Source organism: Aptenodytes patagonicus, chromosome 2 (genome assembly GCF_965638725.1).
Source record: "Aptenodytes patagonicus chromosome 2, bAptPat1.pri.cur, whole genome shotgun sequence".
NCBI classification, from domain to species: domain Eukaryota; kingdom Metazoa; phylum Chordata; class Aves; order Sphenisciformes; family Spheniscidae; genus Aptenodytes; species Aptenodytes patagonicus.
In genome coordinates this window covers 108,939,277-108,958,204 of record NC_134950.1, presented here as the reverse complement: position 1 = coordinate 108,958,204, position 18,928 = coordinate 108,939,277, and the positions used below count along the sequence as shown (strand labels likewise).

Here is an 18,928-nt window from a genome sequence, read left to right as displayed (position 1 = left end):
TTCCTTTTTAACCTAATAGCCTAGCATGTGAACATTTAGAACATACACATACCACGCACACACACAAAAAAGTCTGTGCGATGTGTCAGGACACACTGTCTTTGAATCTGCATTTTGCTTTGTCGATATTAACCATGCAGCATTATCTTCGAACTATGGGGATTCTCTCTTTAACAAGCAGTAGATAACTTATTTGGTTGCAAACTGAATTAATGGAATATATATATTTCCTTCAAACAAAATTATTATTTTCCATTTTATTTATATGGATAGAAACACTCATGTTCCACCTCATGTGTGCATAGGATTTTGGTCTTGGTGGACAACTTGATGGGTAAAAAAAATGCCTGGATGATCACATTCAGAGCATAGCAGTTTATGGTCGTACTCTACCTTGAAGCCAGTAATAAGTGGGGTACCACAGGAGTTTATCCTGAGACCTGTCCTGTTAAACATTTTTATCAACAACCTGGAGAAGGACATGGAGTATACTCATGTCAAGTTTTCAGGTGACTCCAATTTTGGGGTAACAGCCAACACACTGGCAGGATGACCATTGAGGGGGACCTAGATAGGTTGGCAGAATGGGCCAACAGGGATCTTATGAAATACAGCATGGATAAGTGCAAAGTCCAGGCCCTGAGAAGGAAGAACCCTCTGCAATGACACAGGCTGGGGACTGACTAGCTCTGCAGAAATGGCCCTGGGGGTCAAGGCAGACAGTACTTTTGGCCCCTTGAGGTCCCTTCCAACCTGAACTGTATGATAATAATGAATAAATGCAGAAATAGTCTATCTCTTTTTTCATAGTGTAATTTTGGACACTGCTATATCCCCTCCCTTGAGACACAGCTTTTCAATGTGAGATTCTTACAATTTGAGGTTTTTGTTCTACAATATGCTCACTGTTTTATTAAAGGTGATATACCTCGGGTATCCCAATGTATTTTACTGATGCTGACTAATAGTTAAACTGGTTTCTGGTGTAGCCAATTAACTCAGGTCTATAATATGCTTCTGTAAATCTACTATTGGTATTATGTTGGTTGTTCCCAGCCTACATTTAAATGGACTTAATCCATACTGAAGCCAGAATGTATTTGCAGATCACACTTTCTTCTTTTTTTCTGTAATTGCTGTATTCTCATGTTTCACAGCCCAGATGAAGTTGATTCATCTATAACGATCTCAAACTTTTAATTCATGGTCACACAAACAGTGGAAATGTCTCTGCATATGTGAAAGGAAGGGGAGGAGTTTCAATACATGATTTCTATTGTGCCAAGGCCACAGAATCCCCTCTCTATGGGTACTTTGCTGCCTGCTGGAAGCTATGCTTTTGGTGTTGATGATACCCATGAAGTGAACAGCTTTTCTTCAGGACTGGTGACTTTCATCCAAAAATTAGGTGTTTGCTTGCTCCATTTGATCTTAAGTCAAATCCAAACTTGATAAGTCTGAGCCCCCTCCATTTAAGGGACACAGGATTGTTCCCCCTCTAAATCTGATTGTTTCCTGGAGTTAATTCTTGCACCCTGAAGTCACTGGAAGAAGTCCTGTGGTCTGAAAGGCGCATCATGGATCCAGTAGATAATAGATGCCCCAAACATTCTTAATGCAAGGGGAAATGAAGGAAAGCAGCTTTGCCTGAAAACAGAGCAGATCATTATGACTGGAACAAGTACTAGAGCTTGACAGACTTATCCTTCCTCTCTCACCTTATGTCACTGGCTTCATATATACTCACAGCAGCAAGCACTTCACACTTCACAGTGATGGAATCAGGGTAAAAATGGAGATGAGCAAGAGATTCACAAGACTCCATTCCACCAGACATTTTTGTTCTCCACTGCTCTTTCTGCTCTGACAAATTCAGTATTTTTAATGAGTCCTGATAATTAAAACTATCCTGGCATTTAATGTGACTATTATAGCAGAAGACACAAATACCACTCCAAAATTCTATGCTACCACAGTATGTTCTCTTGGATCACTATTTGTAGCTGATAATTTGCAAGGCAAAAGATGCTTTGGGTATTTTCCCCATGGGAACAAAATCAAATGCCATCCTAATTTATTATTTGCATTATGAGCAGACATCCTACTAACCTTTCAAAGAGTTTTAATTATTATGAGAAATAATGTATAGTAATAATAGTTTCACATTTGTTACCCCCAAAAATGCAATTACCATTAAAACACATGTACACAAGAATAACTGCATGCTTGTTTCATAATTTGCAGTGCAGGCAAAAATTCCGTATCCCTTATTCACTTCTTTTTATAGACTAAAAAAATAACAACCCCACTTTAAAAAATATTATAAAATCTTTATCTATAAATCTTTTTTTTTCTTCCTTAGTGTTTTCCAGGGTGCCTGACAATACAAATTCGTACCATTTTGTGTATTTTTATTGTGATCTTAGTATACTCTGTGGCTCAAGGATGTGTGGTGAGTATTTAAATCAAGTATTGCTTAATTTAGCATTCTGTTTAAAGAACAGCCTGGTATGGATCCATTAAACACATACCATATTCTCGTCTGGTGAATTCCTACTCTTTTCTTTATTCATATGTGCAGAGCATGTTTCTTCAAAATTAAAGCCCTTTGCTATAATTTGAACTTTCACTGCCCTGAGTCAGGATGTTGAATTAGGAATGGGAAAGCTATTAGCAAATTATACAGATAATACCTAGTCAACACCTATGGAAATTTTTATAGCAAACCTTAGTATCACATAGTCTGCTGATGACCTGTACTTTATGGGAAAACTATTTTTAAATGTTCAATTTGCTTACTAGTTCAATGGCTGATATTTTGTGACAGACAAGGCATGGTATCAAACAACATTACTTATTTCTATGTGGCAACTTACCAAACACATTTCTGTGTAATAACAGGGGGATATTTTTAGTCCAGGCAGATCAGAAAGGATAACGAGATCTTAAAATATGGACAGTATTGCGTAACGAGAAGAGGTACTTACACCGTGCTACTTACATGATCCATTCACATCTAATGTCTAGGAAGCTTCTCTTGTATGAAGTGAACTTGCTCAATACTTCTGAAAATTGAGCGTCTTTTACTGTAGATTAGCAGCTAGTTCTACATGATGGACTTGAATGTCAAATGGGATTTAAATTTCCACCTAAGTATTTGGCATTTAGTTGCCTTGTCAAATTCCTAGCACTCAATTTCAGAATTTTGGCTGCTAATGCTAATGAATTAAACATGTTAGGGTACCCAAAGGAAAGAATCCACACAAAAATAGCACACTAAACACAATTGGAAATGCTGAGAAGGCAGATGTCTCAAATCATGTCTCTCTGCGGGACTTGGGCAATGTGTTCTGACCAATAGGAAGACAGTGATTTCATGAGCAATTCACAGTGCTGACTGAGATGCCAAGCCCCTTATTTTGTATTTTGTGTATTCACTCGTCCCTGGACCTGCCCTGAGAACATCTACCAAGCTGATCCCCATGAACTGAATGGGCAGAGGATCCCTTGTCTGCGAATTCCAATGTCCTGAGACATATGAAGAATTACTGTTGTTCAGACATTTCTGGGAATTCCTGAACATCAGCTGTGTGAGTAACACACAGCCCTAATAGCACACAGACATGTATGTGGTTCTTAATGTGCATATAAGCCTAAGATGCATAGAGATGTGCAGTGCCTCCAGGCTAGCTAGCATCTCAGCAAGTTCTGTGTATCTGACTTTGGGATTGAGATTAATATTATGACAGCTGGAACCTTTATGGATCAGCCCCCTGACTCTTACTTTGATCAAATGAAACAAGCACCATTGTTGCCGCTTAAAGACGGTGAAAATGAGAAACAGACATCATAAGGCCTAAGGCAACGGTGAACATCAGTGGAAGAAAGCAGATTAGAATTCAGATGTTCTGGCCTCCAACAAGGCAGTGATCATTCAGTTACAACTTAGAATAGGTCACAAATATAACCTTATCCTTTACTGAAGCAAAAATAGCCTGCAACCATTGAAATGCTTAGGAGAAATGTTTAATCAGTAGAAATTATTCATTCCTGCAAAGTAATGCCTCTAGAAGTCTCAGCTAGCAGAGGAGCTAGGTGTTGAGGTTTTACTCTTAGTTGTAGAGCATATGGTGTTTTCCTGGATGGATTGCACATCATTTATGAAGCCCTCCTGCATGCCTATGTTTTCCGATGAGTTTAGTTGAACAGCATTTTTAAGAATATTGAACAAAATCACATTAAACAGATTTTATACTTCACTCTTTCTCATCTTATTTCATAATGTTAGCCATTATGAGTTTAACTCACATTTTATCTGTTATGCCTCATCTTTTTAAATTACTACAACCACCTGTAAAATATATTGCTTAATAACCTTTCAGGTTGTCAGTTATTTTACAGCATGCTATAAAATTTCATTATCAGTGGTTAGGATTAAATAAAAAGGTCTAATAACACACTTCAAAAGAGAAGCTTAAGTACAGGGCAGGGCTTATGTGGTGGTGCCTGTTAAAATCAATTTCACACTACCATCCCACTCTCCCCTTTTATGCTAACTCTTGTACTCACCCTTCATAAGGGGTGAAGGTTGGAGTGCAATTAAAACTGGAGCTCTAGGGACTTGCACTATTTGCCAGAAATTCCTCCCTTCCTTAGGTAACAGCTCTGAGATGTGTACATGACATTGCCTTTGGAAGCAGCAGGTTAAATTTCCTCAAATTTCACATAGGAAATGCACTAAAACATTTTTTTATTTCCCAGTCTAGGGAGGAAATGAAACTCCTTGCATAACTGAAATGGCAGGGATAGCTAAAGATGAGGCCTTGTATTTGAATCATATGTGATAGCAGAAGTAGCTCTGCAGTGGAGAAAAGATATTATTCATGTTTAGCTTTTCAATCAAAGATTAAAATATGTTTTATTTTATATTTGATTAATTGCAATTGATACAATTTACATAGTCATTAAAACAAACACATTTCTTTCTGTGCTCTGTGCAAGAACCTTTCTCACATGCATGGCCACATAAAATGTTTACTGAAGTTCCTTAATTTTGCAGGAATATGTTGGCTTGAGAATCTCTTGGCTTTGAGCACTGAGAGGGAAACTATTCAAATAAGCCCAGACTTTAATTGGTTGGCTTTACTGGCATCTAATGAACAAAGAGTGTCTCCCACCTAAAACTGAGTAAAGCGTTACAGGAAAAGGAGAGAGATTTTATTAGAGCGGTGAGCTGGATGGGAATTCCATGGCCATATTTTCTCAATTAGAAACGCACTACAGTCAGCCCCCACAGCAGCTGCATTTCTGTTTATTTCATATTTAACTTTCTCCCCTTCTCGCCTCTCCTGTCTTTTCTAGGTTGGCTGTATGCCTTGGGTTTGGAATACCAACTCCAGCAGTTCAATAGTTATCATTTCTCCTGGTGGAACAAATAAAACAATGAATGAACTTCCATGTGACACAGCACACTATGCTTTCCTTTCCTGTGTAGTGGGGACTCTCACCTTGGCAATATTTCTACGTGTATCTTCCTTGCCAAAAATGATTCTCCTGCTTTTTGTTACAATTTTGTACATAGTTATTCTGGAACTCAGCGGTTACAGAAAAGCAGTGGGGTAGGTACCTTGCAAAGTTAAAGCAATGGGTATTTCTGTATAGTCACGACTGACTCCTCGTATGTGAATTGTCCTCTAGCATTCAGTGCTGCTGAGGGCTATATACTCAGTAGAGCGTAAGAAATACTTAAGCCATCCTCTCCCCAGCAATTGTAGGATTCTAGTAATACCCATCAACAGGAGATCAGCTTTTCGGAACTAGCAAGTGTTGCCCCATTATTCTGTAGTTTTATGCTAACATACCTCAGCTGAACACACTGCAGTCTAATTATAATATGAAATAGAAAAACACTGTTAACTTCACTTCCATATTTCAGCAGCCCTCAGCCAATTCCAATTTCATTTAAGCTTTTGAGAGTTTTTATATTTCCTAATTAAAAGCATGTATACACATTACAATAATGTATAGCATTATAAAATCCTCAGGAAGTTGAATGTTAGTGTGATGCAGCGATCAGATTTACTGTCACCCATCTCCCCACCCGTATGAGCGTCCTCAGAAAAGGCTAGTGATTAGCGGGTACCCACATGTTCTAAACTAAAGATCTGATATTAAAAATATGCAGTGTTAGTTATTAGAAAACCTGGAATAACCCATTTACTTTCCTTTCATTTTTAAGGGGTGGCTCCTTTTATATGCATGGCTATGAACCAATACTAGCCATTTTGCTATTTTCTTGTGCTTTGGCACTGCATTCCAGACAGGTGGACTTGAAACTGCGTCTGGACTACCTCTGGGCTGTGCAGGTAAGTCACAGGACTTTTCTTTCTAGTATCCATGCACACAAAATGATGTCTGACTTTTTGAATTGGCTTGCAAATACTTTCAGAACAAATTAGTTGGACTAAGACACTTTCAAGATTTTTCATGTCTGTTGGGGTTTACAGAGAAAACTTATTAGAGCTTTCTTTCCATAGACCTATAAAATTCATTTGCTCTGGAGAGGTGATTTTTTGTTTGTTTGTTGTTCCATAACAGTACATTATTAATGAAGTAATATATTTCTATCTAAGGTGCATTATGAATAGAGAGAATTTCAAACATGGGAAATTGACTGTTAGCAATATAAATTTGAGATAAAGAAATTAAATCCATGCAGTTTTTTTCATCTTGTAATACAAAAAGGGGTGAAAATAAGTTGGTGTTCAGGTAAACTGAAAAGAAGAAAATAAAACTGATACAAGGAAATACTTATATCATGCAATGAAACTATGGAACTCTTTTCCAAAGGAAGATCAGAAATTTATTTAGATAACAAGTGCATGGACTTTTTTTTGAAAATATATTTCCTAACTATCATAATCACAGCAAAACCTATAGAAATTATACTAGCCATAAGCAGGGGCATCAGGAAATGTCATGCCTCTCAGCTGTCCTATTGCCACCTCCAAAGTGTTTCACACTGGCCCCTGAGGGAAGGAGAAAGTTGAAGAAGACCTCAGTTTGTTTTGGTGGAATTTGGAAGTTGCGTTTCTGATAAATCTTATGCTCTTACACTCTTGCAATTCACAAAGGTCACATCCTGTTCTCACCTACGCCCTGTTAACTATGTTGTTAAGAAGACTGTATAAAGTGTTGCAGTGCTTGCTTTTATGTGTAAGATCAAGACTGGAACACATGGGTTAAACACATCCCTGACTCTACTGTGTAACCTAGAATGAAGAAATCAGGAATGACTTAGCTCTATTATCTTCTACTCTTAAAGTTTTTCAACATAACAGTTAAGCTCTGTTGAGATTTTTTGTTTGTCTTGATGTCCAAGACCACGTCCACCTCCTTTATGATTTAAGTTTACCTTGTCTATAATTTCTGTGGACTCTGTGCTGTTTAACTGAGTCAACAGCGTGTGATAGCTTCATTTAATTTTTGTCCTATGACCTGCAGGTGATAGGTGCTGTGCCTGTCAGCCTCAGAAGTTTGTTTTGGACAAACTGATAATAGTTTCTGCTTGCTGTGGTGCCAAATATAGTTTTCAGGTGGAAACAAAAAATCCCCTGACTTTGAAACTCAGAGCAGCACGACTGCTGTATTGTGGCTATCTTTATATAGATTGGCACATGGTGGAGGTATGTGAGTGCCATATGATCCATGAATAGGAGACCTTCGGTATGTTATTCCTAGCCATGAAATAGAGTAGCAGGCAGGAAGATACTGTTTTGCTATCCTGTGGCCTTTCAACACGTCAAGAGTGAGTTCCAGCATCTTAAAGGCTTTTCATCATTCCAGCTACTATGACTTGCACAGTGAATTGTGCATCCCTAAGGAATGTACTGCTTAAAGATTCTTAGGTTTAAGTTGGCTTTTAATTAGCAATCAATTATTTTTAAAAATTTAAGTACAGGAAACTAATGGGATGCTTGCCTGCTGAAAGACCGGAACTGGAGAATAGTAAAGGAAGAAATATAAACTTTTTCTGTTTTCTTGGGGCCAGGTTTTACAGAAATACCTAGTCGTCTACCACTATTGTTAAAGCCATTGTGCACTTACTCCAAAGGACAATAAGGGGAGTTAAGACATATGGATGCCTATCAAATTTCAGTAATGTCCAGCGGCATCTTCAGGTACCATTTCAAAAAGTGCTTTTCATCTGAGAAGATCAAATGCCATTTTATTTTTCTTGTCAGTTGCAAATCAGGTACTTATGTGGTACCATCTTGTCTGTGAGATTTGCATGATAATAATCAGAAGGGGAAAAAAAAAATCAGTGTAGGTAGAAAATTCAGAAATTAGGGATCAACATGACTACCATTCTTTGAAATCGGTATGCTGCGTAGATGCTTGGCCTCTTTGATGATCTGGGCATATACCCTTGTTCTTCTCAATTCCACGTGGAAGATCTATTCCCTGTACAATAAATAATAGTGAATAATAAGTTGTAAGGAATGTTGTCCTGGTTTTCACTCCATGTGTTGGTTGTAAATGATACTGAATACAAGGGCTAATTAACATAACATGCAGAAGTACCATCATGATGGATGCTACAGAAGTGCTTATGGTGCTTACCGATTCAAATGGATAAGTAAAAACCACATTATCTTTGTACTTATTAGGCTTTTTGGCATAGTAAACGTCTGAGTATTAAAAGCTCTGGGAAGACTGTTGGTTGGAAATATCTGTATGTTAAAACTGCCTTTGAATAGTTAGCAAACTCCAAGCTACTAATTGTTTAACAATCTTTAAGAGGAGACAAGGGTAAAAACCACCTTCCTGAGTGGCAGTTTCCTCTAGCTGCTGGACTGCAGGAGCCCTGTATATGGTTAAACAGCATTCTTGGTCATGTTTCTCTACAGCTGCAGTACTGCTTACCATTGAACCATGTTGGCTTAACTTGGTTACGTTCTTGGTAGCAGAAGTTTTAGAAAGACCACTGACTTAGTGCACAGGGACTGTGGAGATTTTCTTCTGTTTTACAGAGTGAGTGTGCTGGTTCTTTGTGCAAACACTGAATTGCATGAATCACTGCTAGAGTGGGAGACTCGCATCTCCCAGTAGCCAGCCGCTGCTGTGTGAAAGATGTGCCAACATGGTACAACATGTATTTTTAGGAAGTTTCTCAGTTGTTGGCTTACAACTGGGAGAATTTCGGGCTCAAGGGCTATTCTGGAAGTTGTAAGCAATTTGCGTACTTTTAGTAAGGCTCATTGTGGGGCTAATCCTGTAAAAATGTTCTCAGGTGAATAAAACCATTTGTGGCATAAGCTGCACTAAAAAGGATTTCATAAATATTTTCATTCACTTCATCATGAACAACAAACAGTCTAGTACTAACTAAATGATACTTTAAACACTGAAAGTATCCTGCAATTAATATCATTATTAATAAGAATGTATAGATAGATGCTCAGTGGTCTATGCTAAGGTCTGAGGAAAACCCATTTCCATAGATTTTGTCTGCCACATCAGGAAAAAAATATTTTTTAAGGAAAAGCAGATTTCATACAAGAAAAACTGATTTAGAAAAATGATACAGTTTCAAGAAAAGTTAATCTAATTTCCATGCATCTAGGTTACGTAACCAGAACAGAGATAATACAGTATGATTTATGTACATCGTGTGGAAAAAATAGTTTTTTCTGGTTGATGATAAGTTGTTAAAACATTTATATTTGTACTGACTGTTCACACGTCAATGGTGTTGTAAGTTCTTGTTGATTTTGCTAGGTTTTTTTCTGTGCCAAATTTAACCTTTCCGAATATCACAGTATTTCCAGTAAATATCTGGTTTGTTTGGGTTTTTTTTTAACAGGCAGTGGGAGGATAATTTGATTTTCTACATAACATTGTTGAGTAACTCTGTGTGCCTCATATGACAATAACTGTGAATAGCAAATATAGGAGCATTTTACTTATTGGTGACTGATAATCACTTTTGCTTATGCAAGTTATTCAACAAAACTGGAAAAAAAAAAAGGACTAATAAATACAAGCAATATATTCATGAAGAAGCTAAAACTGCCAAAAACCTGGAGTTGCTCACTCACCCAGGATTTGTCAGGGGAGGAAAATAAGAATGATACAATGATATGACTGATTGTTGCATTCTTTAGGGAATACTCGAATATCATTCAGCTGTCTTTTCTAATCCGTGACACTTGTAAGAAATATGTATTTCACAGTCGGCAGGCAAGACTTGCTAGGTGTGCTTGCACTTCCTCTTAAAAATCTGGCCCTACAGAAGCAACGTGATGGGTCTCTTCCCTGTGGTTTTAGTGCCACCTTCAGGTACAAAGATGATGTTTCTGCGGCACCAGTGCCCCGCTCTTTTTAGCTGTATCTTGAAACAGTGTATTTTCATGTGATAACTCTTCAGTCAGTGACATTGCTACAGCATTATTATGCTTATTAAACAGTCACCTGATAGCTCAGGTGATACAACAGCTCAGACCACTTTCTGAACAGGGGATGTGTAACCAGCTACCAGCATTATAAAAACTGTGAGATGCTGCATAACTTTGTAAAATGCAATAGCTGTTAATTACATTGATGTCAAAAGCCATAGTACCAAAGAACATTTTAAATTTTGTCACCAGGTCTGAAGCAAAAACAAAGCCTGCTTTTAAATACTGCAGCTCTGCAAATCCAGTTAAGTTCTGCAAAATTACCTAGCTGCCACAAATACCAAACAGGTATAAGCAAAAAGCAGAATGTGAAAAATGATGCTGCTCATGCCTATGTATTTTCTTTCTTGTTTATTTTCACAGTAATCTGCCTTGTTTTTTGAGCCAGCAGCTATTGCATAAATATCATGCTGGCAGCTTTCCTTAATTAACCAATAGGAATAGGGGCAAACAGACCAGGGTTAGGGTGCTATTTAGCTGTCTGGATAATATTTCCACCAGGAATGTAAATACCTGTGATCTGTGCTATTTTAATCTTCTTTCTCCAGCCCCAAGTACTCCTTCTCCCTTCTCAATGTCTGTTTTGCCTGGGAAAGGGTGATGCCTACACATCCTTTTATCTCAGCTGCTCAAAGAGTAGGCACTAGGAGTTCATGAGTCACAAGGAGGAAAGACAGTTTTCATTGCATTCCCCTGAAGGGCAGAAAGCAGGAAGCTGGAAAAAGGTCCAGAACATATCAGTAATCAGTTTACTTCCCTTCCCATAGAGCCGTGTGATGGTATAGTTTTAGAGTCCTCACTGCCAAACATGACCAAGTCTTTTTTTACCTCACCTTCACTCCTTATCTTCCCTTGCAAGAGACACAAGGAGATCTTTCCTCTTTCCCCAGGCAGCTCCTGAGGAGCTGCATATATGAGAGCTGTCTTAGGTGGTGCAGGGCGAGAGGATGGATACTCAAACTCTATGCAGTAGTGGCAGAGACGGTACACTTCAGTTCATATTCCTAGCAGATCAGTTTAATAAAGGCAGGATGTTAGACATTCGGTAAGTCTGGATGGTGTAAGTGTAATCCATGCAGAGACTCTGGCTAGGGTATTAATGCAGTATGTGGTCTAAGCTAATATACCTTGCTTTTCAACACAACTAAGTGTAGGTCAGAAGGAGTGCTATGCTAATTCCATGAATGTTCTGCTTCTAGGTCTGGGGCTAGGTTGGGCGGAGCTAACACATCTTGTTCTTCATGGCACTGCCTTGCCCCACACAGGCGTTGCCAGTGCAAATGTCTCCCTGAACCACAGGGAGAGAGTGCACTCTTCTCTCCCTGTTGGCTAGGAAGTGCCTTACCTGAAATAGGCCAGGGCACAAAAAGCTAAGAGCACTTGACCTACATTCCCTTCGTTCTGCTGTTTGCATATTTTGTCTCTATTTAGGGTTTGCTACCATTACCCACCATGGTATTATTCAACGGCCTTCCATGACCTTAGAGGCTTTCATCTCATTTCTGGCAACTGAACCTTCTTAGAGTCTAAACTGTAGTTAACAGTTTTGCATCCAAAGAGGGGAAGAGATGCTTGCTAGGTGTGTTGGAAATGTAGCATTCTACTGTGTTTCATAGCAATGGTGATATCCTTGATGCTTTTCCCTGCTTTTAAGGGATTTTGCCACCCCTTCAGTCATGACTTTGGTGGTTTGGTGTGAGCCACTAGCTCTTCACTGAAGAGCTCAATTCTCAGCCTCTTAGGCACGGCTGTGATCCCATCATTGTGAATATTGCCACACCCACACCTGCACACTCACAGTAGTGTCAATGGCATTTCTATCCCAGTAGTTTCATGACCGTATTGAAGCAAGATAGAAAGGAGGAGAAAAGCCATTACATGCCTTAAAGTTCCGTCAGAAGGAAACAACCAGAAAACCAACAGGCTAGAGTGTCCTTTCTCATTTATTCTATGTTGGTGTATTAGAATCATCTTCTATTTCTGTGCATCAAAGCCTGGACAGAAGTCCAGCAACATGACCAAGGTCACAAGGGTCTGCTTCAGTGCTGGCAGCTTTGTCCTTGTGCTGTGGCTTGCTCTGAAACTTTTGTTGTGAATCATACACAATGGTAGGAAACACTACATATTGCTGAAGAACCTTCTCAATCATGTCTTCCAAAATGAACGCTTTGGTGCACGACTGGGCAAGGCAGAGGAATCTGATCACATATTTCCAGTTCAGAAATGAACAGCAGCTGCCAGTGATTGAGCAACATCATTATCCATGCAATGTGTCAAACTGATTACTCCACTTACCTACTCCTGCTTGATTACTTTGACTTGTCCAGAAATCTCTACACCCTGCCCAAAGGTGTATTGTTCTTTAAGCTGCTATTCTGCCCCATATTGTATTAGGAGCTTAACTGAGAACCTTAAACGTTCCTAGGAAGAAAGTAACAAAAAAGTTCTCATTCAAAAAATAGAGGAATGGATAAGCAAGTCCAAAATGGATTTTTTATTCAGAGCATGAATTCAGTTTGCAAATCTCATTGCTGTCGTCCGAGTAAAATTTCCCATATTCCAATATGATGTAAAAATGGAGTTATAAGCTTGGTTTGGATTTTCAGGGGGAAAAAAATTTTTATTTTTACTATTAGAACATTTAAATTCCAACAGTCAGACTAAAGGCACGAGGCCATTACACATGTTTATAGACAACAATAAGAGACAGTTATACCACCAAAATAGGGGAAGGATATTTTAAGAAAACAGCATATGAAATTTAAACAGCAAAAAAAGTGTCAGGAAAACAGCTCACAAACAGGAAATAGATACTTGCTTAAAATAAAAATTTCAGGTATATTTCTTGCAGGGCTTAACTGCTATTTAATGTTTACTGATATTTCACCTCTGGAATAAATTCTGATTCTTATTACACAAATTAGAGGAGGAGCTGAGAATTTATTTCAAAAGGGAATGATTCCTGAAGAACTTATGTTTATAAACCCAGTTCTCTTTTAGCATTCTTTCTACTTGTAAAGAAATTTAAGAATACAGAAGTAAACTGCAAGGCAAAGCATACTGTGTGATTTGAATAAAAAGGTTATTTCCTAAGTTTTGTCATGGAAAGCAAAAATTAGCTTCCTGAAAAAAAAATCACATGAAAAGAATATTGTAAGACTATACAAAGGCAAGAGGTGACTGGTTTTCTCCTACTTAGGCAGGAATGGACAGTGAGAAAAGTATGTGGACTTTGTAATAGATCAGGGTAGCAAATTCTAGATATAAAAGAGACACCAACAAAGATTAGAGAAGATTCTTCAGTGGTTTACATGATTGTAGTTTCTCAACAATGCATGAGAATTTGGCCTCCTAGTCTTCTGCTGACTGTAACTAGATAAATAACTTCATATTGGGATCACGGCAGAAGATTTGTGTTACAGTTCTGTTGAGTGTGATTGAAGAGCAAAGAATAAGCTGTGATTTCTATGAGATGAATTATATGGTACTGATCACATTCTCTAATTGAAATCAGAATGTGGGGCCAAAAGTCACTCTAACAACAAGGAGCAAATTCCAGAGAAGTAATTTTGCAGAAGAGTCTACTAAGGACTAGGCTGGAATTTGCAAACCTAGGAGTCCCAAGTGAGATCCCTAGATAGTCAGTATTTTTCCAATAAGGGGTCTGATTTTTAGAATTGTTTCCTAATGCATGACTCCCACTAACTCCTGTGAGTCAAGACACTTGTAATAAGATACCAGTATCTCGGGTTAAGGAACTCACCTGTGTTAACTCCTAGGTACTCTTTCTGAATGCTGTCATTCACATGAATGATAGAATTTCTGTTGCTGTTGTGCACAGAAATTTATGTGCACAGGAGCTGTATATGTTTTCATGCCAAATACCAGAGTAATTAAAACCAACTCCAGAAATGCTAATTATTTTTTATATTAAAATAATTTTTTAATTGCATATCATTCTTAAGGATGTTCCATTTTAAAACCTTCTTCTCTGTTGAAGTTACTGTCTTACCAGGTCTGTTGCCATTTTACTGCAAAATTATGTAGGTTTGCTTTAAACACTGGTGATTCTCCAGGCTTCTCTTTTTTGAAAGGTGGATCAAATACTGCTGTCACTGTCTCCACCTACCTGGGAAGTAATTGGCCTCGAAGACCAATGTGACTTAAGTGGGATTATTCTAGCTTTTTACTCTGTAAAAATATCAAGGGCCTATTTAAAAGATCAGAGAACTACAGAAGACACCAAAACACTTAGCTGATCAAGCCCTGAAAGTAGTCATCGGCCCAGAGACTTTAGCTTGAATTACTAAGGATCTTGCCCCAAACATAAAAGCATGGTATAGGAGAACTGTTCCCACTCTACTTTGCAGGCATTATTTTGCTCAGTTTAATTTCAAAGGATGAATTAATAGAAGATACTTTGGCTTCAGCTAATTTTTTTGCTTTTTGGAAAGGTTTTTCTTTTCCTATCCCCACAGGCAGAAGAAGAGAGAGATGATATGGAGAGAGTCAAGCTGGATAATAAAAGAATTCTCTTCAACCTGTTGCCAGCACATGTTGCACAGCATTTTCTTATGTCTAATCCAAGAAATATGGTAAACCAAGACAAAATTTAAATACATGGTGATGTTGTATGGGTATGACCCTATGTAGCTTGGGTTACCTTTCAACTGTGTTTTCAAGAAAGGCTTGGACTTACAAAATTTCATTCATGTTAAAAGGAATAGTTTTGTAAAAACTTGTGTTCAAGAATTAGATTGGGATTATTTCTTTCGCTGTAGTATCCTCCTCTGAAGAATTTTAATAAAAAGCAGGATAAGGGAACGTTGTGTCATTCAGCATCAATGCAGCCAAGTGCCTGCATGCAAATCACTAATTTTTTTTCAAACAATTTAGAATACGGGGATTTATCACAGTATTTCATGAGCTCAGTTTGGTTCTGAATGGTGAAGTGTATGAACTGCCAGAGACTTCCATATGAACCACTCTAGCTCTGGAAATACGCTGCCATTACCAAACCCATCCATTTAAAGTTAAAAACAGAGAATTGTACACACCCAAGGAAGACTCAGTAGCTTTTAACATCAAAGGCTGCAGTGATTAAATAAAGTGGTTCAGGAAGCCCTTACCAGAGTCCTTCCGGTGCAGCTGCAATACCTGTAGCACTGGAGTCACCGTAATGACCGTACTGCTCTTGAGAGTTTGGATCAATGTATTTGAACCACAGAAGAGTGGTTTTACTTCCCACGAGCCCTCCAAATTCTTAAGCAGAAACCTTACCGTACAGAACAGCATTATATTGTTAGTGTTGAACACAGGACTCTGCAACTCAGGGAAAGACATGAAGGAGCGAGGCTGGTTTTGTGCTGCAGGGCAAAATTGTTTCGTCTCCTATTTTAGTTATAAAACAAAATTGAGAAAATGCAATTATATTTCTCATACAATAAAAGTACTACAACTGTTAAGAGTTTCTACAAAATTTTTACTCACTGCTTCCATGTCTGAACAAAGAAAAAGTCTAAGTTGTTTTAAATGGGTTTAATAGCTTTGCTGTTAATTTTCTTTTGTGTTTTTGAGTGGAGAGATCTTTCAACATTTTTTTTAATAAGGCTGGCTTTCTCTCTACCAAAAATTATGGCTTTTGTCCTAGCTATTGCTTAGCAGTAGAATAGATATCATAATAATGATGCCTGGTTTACCTTAATCTTTTAAAGTAAAAATTGTATCTTGCTTATGAACTGCAGGACCTTTATTACCAGTCATATTCACAAGTGGGAGTGATGTTTGCTTCCATCCCAAATTTCAATGATTTCTACATTGAATTGGACGGCAATAATATGGGAGTGGAATGTTTACGCCTGTTAAATGAAATTATTGCTGATTTTGATGAGGTAAGGTCTAAACACTTTGTCTTTTGATCATATCAGTTCTACCGAATTACTATCAACAGAGATTATCTGTAGCAACTCAGCTATCTTGAACTGCCTAATAAAACAGTACTGTAAACTTCCTATTTAATTGTAGTTGGTGTCCACTGGTCTTCTCCAAAGTGCCCAGTTTGTACTTTTAGGTATGTGAGTCTGACCTCAAATTCCTCTAATATAGGAAGAATATTAAAATGTGAGTTAACGGTAGGTTTTTCAATGACCTCAAAGTGGGCAAGCCTCAACTTACCAAAAATAATATGGTTTAATCAACTTGCACGTATTATCTGATAGCTATGGTTGCTTGTCTAAAATATTATGTAACATTTAACAGTTTTATGTTTTAAACAAAGCTTATGGACAAAGAATATTATAAGGACATAGAAAAGATCAAGACAATTGGAAGTACATATATGGCAGCTGTGGGACTTGTACCTACTTCGGGAACTAAGGTAAGAAGATTTTACATGATGGTCATTTGTGGAGGAACCATTATCCTTCAATTTCCCAAGGAACATCAGAAACACAACTAACTCTATGTGATTATAGATAACTTGTATTACTTCTTTACAACAATTAAATCTGAAATTCAAAGAAAAACTGTAGCCTGAAAAGAAAAATTGCTATCCTAGCAGTTGTTCATATGGCTTCATTTGGGATTTCATTGTCTGCAGCTCTGGATTCTCTGCAAATTGGTGTATAAAGCTCCTAAGTCAGAGTGGTAGTGTTTTAAACCCAGTATCTTAGACGACCTCGTAAGATGCAGGGAAGGGGAGAGTCTAGGTGTAATGAATTGCTGCAAAACTAACAGAAGAATGTTAAAATGTGATTTTTTTTTTTCTTTTTTATATTGAAATCTGGGTGCAACCTACAATCAAAACAAACAGCCTTTCCCAACCCCCATCATGGACAGGAACTTAGTGCTAGGTACATTGCTGCACTTTACCCTGGTCCCTCCAAATCAGCTCTTCTTTGTCTCTACTGATAGCATTCTTTTTACCTCTTTAATTACTCAGCAATAAAAGAAGTCAAAGTCATTTCAGACCCACTAGTTCTGGGGCACAGTTCTTCTGTATCCTCATTACTACTTCTGAGTGTGTTTCTCACCTTAAGTTTGTGTCTTGGGACAGAGATTTCCTAGATTTGCATGCAGCATCTGGAAAAGCAGAGAACCCTGTAGACGGTATACTGAATATATTGTATACAGAGTACTATGCACATTAATAATTATATTAATAAAGTTAATTTATGAAAAATTAATAAAATTAATAATATGAAGAATATAATGAAAATGAAAGCAATCCATGCACCTAGTCTGCCCAGAATTTCCAGACACCTCTCCCCTGTTCTGATATGCGTGTACTTATGTTGTAGAGGTACTCTCATGCATATGGTTTAGCATTGCAAAATAACACCAAATTAGAGGGCAAAAGCAAAAAGGGCCAGAAGATGGCCTGTGAACTTTCTAGCAACAATTATCCTCACAGGGTAAATAAAAAACAAGGCCACACTGAAATCAACTGTTAGAATCATGTTGGAGTATATCACATGCAACTAATTTTCTGGTCTGCAGGGTATTTACAACTGATGTTTTCCTTTGTATCATTCCTAGAAATCTACACATTACAAAAAGGTATTTTTAAGACTCCGTTTATGCTGAAATGTTTGACTCCTGGGTCCTGAGACAGGCAAAAAAATTGATCCTTTGAATTTTGTTCAATGTGATCTCAGGCAAACAGGCAACGGCATACTTGTGTGTCTGCTATAAATGCTCTTTGAACTATAATCCTGAAAACAAGTATGTTATTGGGTAACTTTGGCAGCATATGTTCCAAAACCTAAACATGTTTATGTCTTGTATTTTATAGTTGCTAACTGACGGGTCAGCTGAGTTAGCCCGGTACTGAAGATACCACTCTGAGCTTATGATAATGCATTTTAAATCACTGCAGAAGGTCTTGTACAGGACTCTACTTTTCTCTGAAATCTTGGGGCAAATTTTGATCTTTTCTGTAGAGGTAGAATTTATTTAACATTCTTATTCCAGAAAACCTAAAGATCTTGTATGAAACAGCCAATATTTTTTACTTTAACTTGGGGTTTCAGCTCTTCCGTGAACTCTTCCCCCTGCTTGTGTGATGCAAATGAGTAGAAATTATTCACATCCTCTTGGCAGTTTCCCACCAGGTCTTCAGCACGCAGCTATGTATTAGAAGTCTGATGATCCTGGATAGCCTGTCATGCGCAGACAATCACTGCCAGCCGTCACACAGTCCCTGGGCTGCCCTACAGAGTCATATGTGTCCATGGGGAGCCAGAAGAGACTCAAGTGCTTCTGGTCTCCCCTCTGCCAGGAGTGTCACAGCTTCATCAGAAAATCTGGCACAGCTTCTGGTTGTGAGCCACCAATTTCATACTAGAATTTGGACATGAGCAGAAAGCAGTGGATAAGGTTAACTTTGCTCTTAACTGAGGATATTTACACACATAAGAACCCAGTACCCTGATGAAGTTAAATATTTAAATCCCCTATTTTACAGGACTGTT

General features: G+C 38.0%; 1 protein-coding gene across 2 annotated transcripts in view; it reads left to right on the top strand.

The window, feature by feature from the left end:
• Nucleotides 1-18,928, top strand: part of ADCY1 (adenylate cyclase 1) — a 164,954-nt gene that overhangs the window by 130,610 nt on the left and 15,416 nt on the right. The window contains exons 12-17 of one of the 2 annotated variants that reach the window (XM_076330728.1): nucleotides 2,363-2,452; nucleotides 5,362-5,618; nucleotides 6,239-6,365; nucleotides 14,936-15,052; nucleotides 16,202-16,348; nucleotides 16,735-16,833. In XM_076330728.1, the coding sequence (XP_076186843.1) occupies nucleotides 2,363-2,452; nucleotides 5,362-5,618; nucleotides 6,239-6,365; nucleotides 14,936-15,052; nucleotides 16,202-16,348; nucleotides 16,735-16,833 (837 nt within the window). The remainder of the gene's footprint in view (nucleotides 1-2,362; nucleotides 2,453-5,361; nucleotides 5,619-6,238; nucleotides 6,366-14,935; nucleotides 15,053-16,201; nucleotides 16,349-16,734; nucleotides 16,834-18,928) is intronic. The other variant, XM_076330729.1, reaches the window with a different exon arrangement.